General features: G+C 40.9%; 1 protein-coding gene across 3 annotated transcripts in view; it reads left to right on the top strand.

Annotated features, from left to right (window-relative positions):
• The window catches only part of TRIQK (triple QxxK/R motif containing), a 63,310-nt gene that overhangs the window by 14,404 nt on the left and 36,350 nt on the right, over nt 1–12,556 (top strand). For all 3 annotated transcript variants that reach the window (XM_084509035.1, XM_084509037.1, XM_084509036.1), the window contains exon 2: nt 3,881–3,961. In XM_084509035.1, coding sequence (XP_084365161.1) covers nt 3,901–3,961 — 61 coding nt within the window. In that variant the 5' untranslated portion in view covers nt 3,881–3,900. The remainder of the gene's footprint in view (nt 1–3,880; nt 3,962–12,556) is intronic.

Genomic DNA, 12,556 nt, shown 5'->3' with positions numbered 1-12,556 from the left:
CACAGTACTTTTCTGTTCTGCGGTGTTTTTTTTTTAGTGTTTCTTTAAACTGACTAGTTATATTTCAGCAACAAAAACAGTCATCCCATACATTATTTTTATTGTTTTAAGGTGTCCTCTGCTAATATTGAGGCAGCTTATTGTTGAAGAATTCAGACATAGGAGACTGTCAAATATCACTGCTAAGGTAGTTGGTACATACGCACATATGTAGGTCTTTGTGTGTTCTCTGATAGACACTCCAAGCTTTATTACTATTATTAATCATTTGTATTGCACCATGAATGCATAAAGTGCAGTCTTTGTGCTATATAGTCCCTGCACTTATTTTTTATTATTATTTTTGAAGTCAATCACAGCGTATTTCTGTTTCATTAACATAATGGCTTTACTTTTTTTTTTTTGGTCAAGAATCGTGCATTGGGATTTAAACACTCTTGTGGTCATCCCTTGAATGGACTTTCAGAACTGTTTTATAACACAAAATGCTATTGACTGTTGGAGGTGATAATAGGCAATTTATTGTGTGCATTAATTATTATCAGTCACTGCTAATGAATAGAACAGGAGGAGAAGAAAAATCATCTGTTCTTCTGAGGGTGTAAGCCTTCAGAAGTGAATTACTAGGCGGGAAGGGAAAGACGGTGAGAAAACAATTAAGGAAACCACAAAAACAAATCCCTTTGACCTTGTAGAGTCTGTGAAATAGCAATAAACAAATAATCATTCCAGTCAACCTCGCTGCATTTTCTTAAAATCCTCTTTTGAAGAAGCTCAGAAGTTGAGAGCTCACGTTGACTTCCAGTGATCTGAAATCTCTCTTGCAGTCCGTTTAGTAGCCTGTGAAAAGAGCAGCTCCTTTGCATCTTTTCGGGTGGTCGCAAAATCATTGACATGCCAGGGACCCAACGGCTGCCGCATGTTGCTCCTTGTGGTCCCTCTTCTGCAGAGACATGGAGAAGAGGCCAGGTCCTCCACCCGCTGCTGTCAGAAGGGATGGGCTGAAAAAGACAAATTTCCTGCAGGAAATTTAACATGACCAATAACTGCGGGATGACCGCTGCTATTTTAAATAGGGGAATGTCTCTTTTCAGATGGTTTCAGGAGTCATAAAGGATCCTGGCTTCTTCTTTACGGAAATCTGATCAGAAAGTTGCGTTTGAAGCCATTCCTACAGCGAGATTCATACATAATAAATACTATCTCTTATTAATCCATATTTCAGTTTAACTCTGGCTCGTAGCAAGTTACTTCCTCGGGGAATGGAGGATTCTTCGCAAGAGAAGGTGATGAGCCATGGTCCCCGGGGAATTACATTGTGAAAACAAGCTTGGTTTCGTACATGCTAATATAGATCTGCTATTCCCCTTCCACATCTATCACAACACATTTTAAATTGTGGCTGATCTTTTATGCAAATAGCTGTCTTATTAGACGTTGCGGCTGTATGTGCTAATGTCTCCGTGGGCTTCCCGGGCGTTTGCTATCTAACCATCAAAGCGGTGGAAATGCAGGATGATGGCGGCGTGGCTTTGAAGAACAAAGGAGAGCCGCAGCCTTTTCAGGTTCTAGATGCCAGGGTCCGTGGTGCCGAGCCACGTGGGCAGAGGCTCTGCTAAAGTAGGCCAGCCGTGTTCCCAAATAACGGGAAATAATTAATTTTTTTTTGTCTGCCTTCTCTTGTGTTTTGTTGGCACTGCTAAGACTGCAAACATCTTTCACAGCTGACATTTTGTTACAAAACATTTGTAGGCTATTGAAATTGCAAAAGGCAAGTCAAAACACTTTCTTGCAGTGGCATAAAACAAGCCAAGAACTAGTTCTGCAGCACAAAAAAATATCTGTTATCTCCTCAACTAGCTGGAAGTTGGAATGTTACCTTTATTTTCCACTCCTGTTATTACAGCGTGAATGCTATGCAAGAGTATCAGTCAAGAGAATATCTGGGAAGCATAATAGAGGGGGAAAAACCCCGATGGATTACAGCTTCCTGCTTATGCATTTTAGATAAAATGAGAATATTCTCTGAATTAAACCACAGTGATGTGTGGAAACATTAGAGCACTTTGAGTTTTCAATTCAGATTAAAAAAAAAAAAAAAAAAAAAGTATTCTTTTATATCTTGTTATTGCATTAGCAATGTTGCTGATTTTTGAGCACCAAAGTTCATTTTACATCCCATATCCTACCCTTTGAATTAAGGAGCCTGTTTCAGTCTCTGTTTGTGGCAGTTTTGTCATTTGACATTTATCCCTGGAGGTCTTTAAAAGACGTTTAGATGTAGAGCTTAGGGAAATGGTTTAGTGGGGACTGTTAGCGTTAGGTCAGAGGTTGGACTCGATGACCTTGAGGTCTCTTCCAACCTAGAAAATTCTGTGATTCTGTGATTAAATTGTAATAAATCTTATAAAAGAGATAAGTACAAAAAAAGAGATTGTATGGTTTTAAATGCACAAATCACTGATGGGATCATCTGCTTCGAACCTTGTTTGAAGTTAAGAATGAAATGCCGTGGCTGTTGAAGGCTGTGACACCAACCGTAACCCATTCAGTAGAGACTTGGCATGTGTTTCTGCACATGGTTTGGCATGGCAGTGCCTTCAAGGGCTACACTCCCCAGACAACGTGCCTTGGCAGAACCGGGGCGCGCTCCTCTTGCAGATGGTGGTGCCTAACATGAAACTTGTCCATACTTCAAGGCCATATGTGCACAATCTGCAGACGGTTTGTGGTGACGCAGAGTTTGCCCTTGGCACTGTCCTCATCAAGGTCCATTGGGAAATGGCAAATACTTAATTTTGTGGCATATCTTGGCCAACTGTTGTGCTTGCTGGAGTTGATCTGCGCTTGAGATGGTAAATCAGGCACTTCTGGAGAACATCAGTCCTATGGTGTGTGCAGGGCTTGATGGTAGGACATTTGTGGCATACGGATGGTCAAGTGTGGGATGAAGGATGTCTTCACATGGTGGGATTTATCATCACTGTGACGAAGGTTGTCTCCAGCCTAGCTGAAAAGTTTCAAAACCAGTGTTTAGAGCAATGACTGTGACTTGCTAGGTATTTTTTGATTATGGAAAAAAGGATGAAACGAGCATTCTTCTAGATTCTTATGGTATCTCTTGAGACATTTGTAGCAACCCTGTGAGGGTATGAATGATGGCCCGTAAGGCATTGCACGTTACATGGGGGGTTGCTAGACTGCTGCTCAGTGATGCTTGTTCACAGAAGAGTTCACAGCTTTCACCTTCCATCTCCACGTTCTTTCCATTTGTGGATCTCTAAGGACCATGGCAGGAAGGTAGGAGAGTGGGAGATTGCTGTATTTTAGGTATTTTCTTATCTTATCTTCTGCTCAAGGTGGCCTGAGGAGAAATCCCTCAGGTTTTTTGACTAGGTACACCTGTGGGTGCACACACCCTGCCTCGTCCTGCCTCAGACTCCTGCACAGATGTGTGTACCAGTAATAGGAGAAGCTCACAATGCTGCATTCACTCCGTGGTTTACTAATTATATATATCTATATATATACATGGGATGAAATTCAGTAGTAGTACTGAAAACTAAATTACAGAACAATTAGTTTAAAATACTTTTTTTTTTTAAACTCAAGGTAACAAGCATTTGGTAATGTTAATAACCTATGCAGTGGGGGAAAAAGGTATGGTTAGAATTTATCTAATGGTTTTTAGAATGGTGATGATTAACTTCGGTGTCTCGGTGTCTCTGGGTAGGCTTCCATCTTTAATAGATGTAATATAGTAAATGCTGAAATGCTGTTTGTTACAGTTTCTGTTGGTGTTACAAATCATTGATTTCCTTAGTAAGTTATTTAGGAATAATGTCTTTTTTTTTTTTTTTTTTTTTTCTGGTACTGACAGTGATTTTCAAATTGAAAACAATGGGTAGAAAAGATGCCTCTACAGCAAGGACTCCTGTTGACCAATACAGGAAACAAATAGGTAAGAGATCTGAAGAAAACTTTGTGTGCTTAAAAAAACCTCTGTTTTGTGCAGGTAGACTAGTTGGTTTAACAAAATGTATTATTTTTCCTCAAAAGCTTTGTGTTGCTTAAAATAAGTGATGCAAAATAATGGACACTCCAAGAAAACATATGTTGTATGCTGTTGACTAATTCATTCAGCAAAACCTTTTATACAGACTCTGTTTTGTGTAACTTAAAAAGTCCACTTTCTGTATTTAGGAATGGTAGTGAAAGGCTGCAGTTAGGTGGCTACGTGATGTTTTTGAACTGTTCAAACTTTCATTATTTTCCTGTTTGTCTCCAGTTTGAAATATGGAAATTTGTAAAAGAAATACTGTTTACAATTTTTGATATGCTGAATGATACATGTACAGACCTTTACATGGTATAAATACATTTATTTTCACATTTATGGAATACTTTTAACATTTGAATAAGTTCTTTACTTTTTTTTTTCTTGTTACTGCCCATTGTAAATATAGGTACCTGTATGCAAAGTATTCATGCACAAACACATACACTCGCACAGATACACACAGAGCAGACACAAATCCCTATTTCATAGCTTATATGCGAAGGTAGGTGACTAATTTTTGCAATCCATATATAAGGAGTCTGTCTCTCTAGGTGTAAAATATTATTATAAAACAGATACAATGTTTTAAAAGTACATATATAAAGTGAAGTAATTTAATCTATACTTAGTTATTTAAGTAAATGATTTTGTTTCACAGTTGCTAAGCACCCACATCTGTGTTTAAATATGCGGAAAAACAGCAAGTGTCTGGGAAGAAAAGGCTGTTTATAATGCACATTCTCATGGTGAAAGAGCTAAGGTTATGTGAACAATTGTAATTTTAGTGTGCCTTATTTTTTTTAGTGCTACCTTAACATTTTAATATAATTGTTTTAATGGGCTTTTCTGCATTTAAAGTTGAAAGTAAGGGACTATTTTAATTTTTTTTAAAACTAGCTACAGAATGCTCTGTGTTTCCTAATCCTGGGCAGTTAGTGTGGCAGACCTCCTTGGTTAGCTCTCTGAGATAGTTAGAAATATGGTTGAAAATCTCCAAGTACACTTACAGATGGGAAGCAAATATACTGAAAATGTTCAGATGGTCTCTGTGCTTTCGTGCAATTTAGAAAACCCTGCAAGGAAACTATTGCCTAGGAGAAGATGACACCTCAAATACTTCACCAGAGTGGGTTAGGTAAGAAGTAGAAACCCCTCAGCATATCTTCAAGACAATACCTCCCATGGGACTGGGTGTCTAGAGAGGCTTATTGCATCAGCTTTCTGACATCATCTCTGCATGGTTTTTGTTGTGGTCAGTGCTTTACCAGCTACCTCTTGCAGGTCTGCTTTTCTTCCTTTTGTAAACACCTTCAAGTGACTATTGGAGTTGTGTTTTTTGAAGTCCTCTGCATGGTAGGGATCTTGAGAGGGCTTCTCAGCATGGCAGGGCTCTGGTTCGTGAAGTTTCTTTCCTTTCAGCAGGAAATTCTTCTGCCCAGGCTCTGCCTTCAGCAGGATCCTCCTGGGACCAGGCTGGACCACTGGAGGACCAGTGAGAAGGTAAAGCTGCCACTAAGTATGGGACTTGCAAAATGACCTCACACTTCAAAGCTTTAGCTATTTCTTGCACGCTAATGCCACTCGGCACCGTGGTTGCATGTCTCACACCTGTGTGCCAGGACTGATCCGCAGTGACTTGAGCAGGGAAGAGGACGCTGTGTTGTAGCAAGGAGACAAGAGAATGTACACAGGGGCCCATCTTTCAGAGGGATGCTGTTATGTAGCTGGCTCTCCTGTTTCGGGCTAGGTTTGTACAGCATGTTGTCTGAACAATTTGGCACCTTCCCTGTTATACGATGCAGCACCGTGATCTATTGGGTACTGCAAAGTGCAGTGTCTGAGGGGTCTCATAATAAGCTCATTTTCCTTAGAAGTGACGCATTGCTCTTAGCTTGGCAAAGGCAAGTGTTAAAAATTATTGTAGGGAAGAATCTCACACTGGCAGGCAAATAAACTATATAATGTATGAGGTGTTTTTCTGTCTCCAGTTTCTGTGATTGTATTATTCCTTAGAGGACAGAGAGCAAGAACTGAAATAGACTATCCATTGCCTTTTGCTCTGATTGTATTTTTTTCAGCTCCCACTCTGGTTGTTCACTAATACAACCGCAGAGTTTGCCAATGGAAATTAGCTTGCTGCTCTCACCACTGAACTTAATGAATGTAACAGGGGGGAGCTGAAAATTTATGGGTAGGGTTTTATACTTTAATGTTGCAAGTGTGTTTGAGTTTTACATATAGGCAGCTTAGGATAGCTTCAGGCCTGGTAACTGAACTTAGTGGAGCTATCCCTTTATTCTCCTTGTGCTCCCAAGGTCTATTAGTACAATAAATACTAACCTGGTCCAATAAACAGATTTTCTGACCATGATGAGTATGGAAGACTGGTTTGTTTGTTGTTTGTTTTGTTTTTTTACTACATGATTTATTTATTTATTTTTTCTATACAAGTAATGATAACTCATCTGTTAGTCACAAAATCACAGAATGTTTGAGGTTTGCAGAGGCCTCTGGTGGTCACCTGGTTTAACCCCCTTCTCAAGCAGGGCCACCCAGAGCAGATTGCCATGTCCAGGTGGCTTTTGAGTATCTGCAGGAATGGGGACTCCACAATCTGTCTGAGCTACCTGTTCCTGAGTTCGACTATTCTTAATGTAAAGAGTGTTTTTCTTATATTTGAATAAAACTTCCTGTGTTCCAGTTTGTGTCCACTGCCTCTTGTCCTGTCACTGCATAGCACTGAAAAGAGCCTGGTTCTGTCCTCATTGCACCCTCCCTTTAGGTATTTGTATACACTAATGAGATCCCACTGAGCCTTCTCTTCTGTAGGCTGAACAGTCCCAGCTCTCTCAGCCTTTCCTGGTAGGAGAGGTGCTCCAGTCTCTTAATTTTAATTCTGTTTAATCTGTTTCTTCATGACCTGATTTCATTGAGATACTTATTAAAAATCATAAAAGAAGAATTTCAATTTTCTCTTAAAATCTAGTCTTCATATAATCCTAGATTTGGCAGCTTAGATACCTTTGCAGGGATGCATTAGTGTGAGGCAGATTAGTAGAAGACCCTTCAGCTCACCAAACACTGTCACTCTCCAGGACTGTAGCTTCTGGGAGGTCGTTCTTGTCTGTGGGAAAAGAGAGACAGAAGGATCATGTGTTTTGGAGATGGATTGCCTTTCCCAGATAGGTTATAATCTAGAAGCAGTGGGCAAGGGGATGCTGCATGGGGCCTGTCTCTAAAAACTTAATTTATCAAGTCCCTTTACAGTTCTAAAGCCATGTGTGAATGATCGCTATTCTTTGTCTCCAGGTGTTCAGCATGTATGGGTTCTTGAAAATATTGTGATGTCTGCTGGCTGAACAGCTATCTTTTGCTGACTAATGGCATGGTGTTATTTTTTAGCTCATGATTTACTGTTCCCTAGCCATGCTGAATAGAAGGTAGCCAGATTGAAACATTCTTAGTACCTTTTTTTGGATGGAAAATGCAGTCTTCAAAGAACAACATGTCACAAAGTCATGTCAACTTCAACACAATTTTCAATTAGGTTTTTAGTGGAGTAATTTGAACTAAAAGCAGATTTTTAATTTCATTTTGTTCCAAGCTTTCTGTTTTGTTCTGAGTTTCCATACGGCACACCACATGCTTGCCCTATGCCATGGTTTAAGTTCATGTTGATCGCTTCAGTTCATTCTTCTTTTTCTCTCCTTCACAAGTGAGGGATCGCTTGTGTTTTGTTTGCTGCTGTGCCATTAGCAGTTGCTTTTTGCTTTTAGAGGGTTCCCCCAGAATAAAGACTGATATTGCTTTTCTGTGTCAGCTGGCTTCCAGCCACCTCTCTGCCACCAGCCAAACTTTGTCTGTAGTGCTTGCAAGTGCACCAGTATCCAACAGCGGCACTGCCTTTCCTGCAGGGAGTAAAGGGAAGTTTTTGCTTATCAGACCAAACTAGCACTGGCTGCTTGAAGACTGTCCCCAGGTGAGGCAGAGGACGGCAGCAGCAGCCTTTTCAAACTGACTTGGACAGTGCCTGGAGAAGGAGGAGAGGAAGAAGGACAACGCCATGGGAGTTTATCTGTGCTCAATCCCCTCCAGCAGCCCACACTGTAAGGGAAGCATGAGGAAGAGTGATTTTATTCAGCTGTCTTTCCCATACACAAATTTATACCTGAGCATGCACAACGTACACCCCCACAATGCAGCAGCAGACAAGGCGCTCCTCTGCGTAGCATTTATTTATCACTGCTGCTGTTTGTGCTGCTGTGCTTAATTTGCTGGGATCAGAGGAGAGGTGTGAGGAAGCATGCATCTTTCCGCATCTACGTAGCTTTGCTTCACAAATGCTGTGAAAATAGCAACAGGTTTTGCACCATATTTGCTTTGTTTACTGTTATGTGCGTTTTAAGTTCCCAGAACAATTCCACATGTATATTTTCCATCCCTCTTCATCTGGTGTGTCACTTGCTCAGCATAGGAGCCGCAGGATTTGTGGGTAGTGTTCATGACTCGTGTGATTGCGGGATCCTAAGCAGGCATACTGAGAGGATTATAGTATAACTAAAACCTGGTCTACAAATCAGGAATAGACATACTTTTGGCTCACATTACTATTGTGTTGCTGTAACATAATTTTTCATGAGGAGAGGTTGTTTGCCAATCATTCAACTTCCAAGTTGTAGACTCAAAGGTCTGCTTATTGTCTGCTCTGAGTCCTTGGACTCGCTGGCTTGATCCTGCATGTCTGTAACATGTGTAGGCACAGCTCTGGGGTAAGCCAGGCTCTGTGCGGCCCCTGGGGAGGAGTGAAAGTTATGAATGAAAATAAATTCTCTTTTTGTCTCGGAAAGCACAAGGTGCTAGACCAAGCGTGATGGCTCGGTGGTGGTGGTGCTCACTGGTGTAACACAGTGGGAGTAACACAGAGTGGGAGTCCTGGAGACCCTGGTGTGGAGAGAGGGCTGTCAGCCTGAACAACTACAGCTCTGTGGGTGAAGTGGCCCCTTTTCTACAACTCCTGAGTGTGGGGAGCTGGAGAATTGTCCAAAATAAGGCACCTCCTCCTAGTGTCAGAGGTTACGTTCCTGATGAGATGGAGAAGAGCTTGTGGAGAAGAGCATGAGCTCCTTGGTCAGGGCTGGGCTCAGTGGCCTCCCGGCCTCCAGCACAGAGTACCTCAGCTGGGTGACCACAATGGGGACCAGCCTCCCCAGCCAGTAGTGCTTTGTGCACTGATATCTGCACTGACGATATGAAGTAATAGGTCATGGAGAGAGGGATGAGCAGAATGTGACTAGCAGCAGCATGGATGTCTCCAGAGTTCCCACCTCCGGCCACCAGCTCAGTCCTGAGCATGGACCTGTTGCCTCCTTGTCTCCAGAAGGAAGCCCTTCTCATGGCAGTGTGCCATATCCAATTGCCCTGCAGTTAAAAACAACCCCTTTACTGTCTACCACCTCACCTGTTTTGTTGTTTTCCATTATTGTTAATTTTCTTTTTTTTTTTTTTGTAGAGTTAATGTTCCTCTGCTTTTCTTATCCTGAATGGTGCCATACGTACTCAAATTTAATTGTCTTTATTTTCAGCTCAGAAAAACTGTTATGTTTTGATATTTTTTTCTGAAATACATTACATACTTTGAAGTGAAATGTGATTTTTTTTTGTTTTGTTTTGGATCAGGATATGTTTGTTGTCAGCATCAAAATTTTAGATTTCATTTCTGAAACAACACCAACAGCAGCAAAAAATATGTTTGGACTGAATTTGTACTGAAAATTTCGAAATCACACCATTTATCGCAAAACAGTAATTCCTGTATCTTTTGTCTGCTAAGAGAAGGCACAGCACCAGAAGGCAGTATTTTCATCATTGAGATTGCTGTCCCTTGTGACAAGCAAATATTTACCAGGACTGATGTCAATGGAGTGAAATTCTCCAACCTACTTTTTTTAATAATCTGCTTTTTTTTCTCCCATATTTGGTATCAGTCAACTATTTATTAGGGGAAAGATGGGAAGGGGAAAAGTACTGAAACAAATACCTGCTGTTCTGACTAATTTTAAGTCAAGATAAAAAAAAGAAGGGACCTCTCGTAGTATTTATTTTGGGGCAGAAAAACAAACCAATAAATAGATAGGACTTTTTTATACAGATGTAACTCTAATCTCTTGAATTTTTAAATAAAAAGATACCATTAAGCACATAATAAAGGGAAGTGGAGGGGAGAGAAAAAAGACCACTCCTTTTGCTATTACATGAGAGTGTCATCAAGTTTTGCAATCTTCTATGCTGAGTTTCATACTTCATGCTGATGTGCCATTCATACCACGTGTAGTCGTTCTTTTGTCTGGGAGATGGTGCCATGGAGAATGAATTTCTTTGTCACAAAAACTGAGCTATATCTTTTGGCCAGTGATTGCTGCTTTAATTTCAATTTTATGCCAGTGGCATCACTTCTTGGAAACTAAAGAGCAGCTGAGGGAAACAGTGCTATGAAGTGAAACCTAGACTAGCTGTCCTAATGCAATCCTCATTTTTCATCAATTGGGATGTTTTTAAATGCATTCTGTGAAGACTGATGATGGATTTTAAGCACGTATGGTATGCGCTCACTTATTTTTTTAAGTCCAAAGCAGTAAAGCTGTATTTTATTGCCTTGGCTGAGAGCGTAGAAGGTGATGGTAGGTCTGGATATGTACTTGTGTTTGTGTGGATGTTACTGAGCAGGGACAGGAGGGGAATCTACAGCATGCCATATGCTGTGGAGAATGATGGTAAGGAGGAAGGTGGGGAATCACAGAATGATTTGGGTTGGAAGCGACCTTAAAGCCCACCCAGTTCCACCCCCCTGCCATGGGCAGGGTCACCTCCTACAAGCCCAGGTTGCCCAAAGCCCCATCCAGCCTGGCCTTGAGCACCTCCAGGGATGGGGCCTCCACAGCTTCTCTGGGCAGCCTGTGCCAGGGCCTCACCACCCTCTGAGTGAAGAATTTCTTCCCTATATCTAACCTAAATCTCCCCTCTTTTAGTTTAAAGCCATTCCCCCTTGCCCTATCCCTATGCACAGAGTCCCTCCCCAGCTTTCCTGCAGGCTCCCTTTAGGTACTGGAAGGCTGCTGTAAGGTCTGCCTCTCTTCTCCAGGCTGAACAACCCCAGCTCCCTCAGCCTGTCTTCATAGGAGAATCCAACTCCCTTGGCTTCCATCCCTTCTCCACAGTAAATCCCTGTTGTTTCTTTGAACTTGTTTGATTATGCTACTTCTACTATACGTTTATACTACACATGTTTAGTACTTTTATACAGATGGAGGCTCATAGTCTGCTCTTATTTTAAGCTCATCAACAACATCACCATTTCACTGAGTGGTGTCGCTATGAATTTTTTTATAGGTGTAAATGACAGTGAAATTTGGCTCACTGTTTCCAATTGCTGAGCTGCGTTTCAGTATGGTGTTATTTCAAGCACTTGCAGTTCCTGTAAGGTAGTTGGTGTCTACAGGGTTCTTGCAATGATACATATTTGTGCTTGTGCTTTCTCTGAGCTGCCTGATCCATTCTTCAGTGGATTCATTTTTGCAGTCAAAAATCATCCTAAAACAACCTCTTTGCATCTTATCCAAAATACATAAAAATTTTGCTGTAGACACATAAGCATGTATATATTACATTTAGAGGCAGAGCAGTTTAACAATTTTAGAAATTCTTGTATCAGCCTTTGAAAATCTTATCTCATATGCATGAAGGGTAGACTTCAAAGTACTCACATCTGAATGTGGATCTGTAAATCTAACTTCAGACACATTTCTTAAAAAAATCTTAGACATCATTTTTCTATGTATACAGTATTTATATTTATTCATTCGCTGCTTGTGTTCCATGTGCTTATACTTGTAAGTAATAATATTTCAATATAAATGCAAGGAGACTTGAGCAATGAGTTACATATCTGATTTCCTCTTTTTTTTTTTTATCATCAGACAGCAATGCAGAAGGTATAAAAATGAAATGGTCAGTGCATACTTCCACAGATGCTCTTGCTTTATGCTTAAGATGAACATAATGCATATCTGTAACCACATGTCTTCAGTTACAATGCTACAAGATGTTGAGCTATTTATTTGGTGTTGTTAGGTTTTGCCCAGCCGTTGTCCCCCAGTGGACTGTGGCACTCCATTAAATCTGTGCTGCTCCCTCAGTGTCTGGGCTAGCAGAAATGAAGGCAGCAAGGAGGCTGGTGAGCTTTGCAGGGGCCACTAAGCAAAAGGAAACACATACAATCCCCTTGGTTCAGTTCTCTTCATTTCAAGAGGTTTAACTGGAGGGTCTTTTGTATTTCATACTTCAGGACGTGACCAGTTCAGCAGGAATCACACCTATTTATGGCCATAAAAAAATGTGTTAGGTGTCTGTGTTCTGGGTAAGCATGACCACAGAACAGCCATCTGGCTTCTGCAGGATGAATTTGTAATGGATTTTTACATATTGGTGATGGTTGTCATG

Source organism: Aythya ferina (genome assembly GCF_964211825.1).
Source record: "Aythya ferina genome assembly, chromosome: 2".
NCBI classification, from domain to species: Eukaryota; Metazoa; Chordata; class Aves; order Anseriformes; family Anatidae; genus Aythya; species Aythya ferina.
This window is presented reverse-complemented; position numbering and strand designations above follow the sequence as displayed.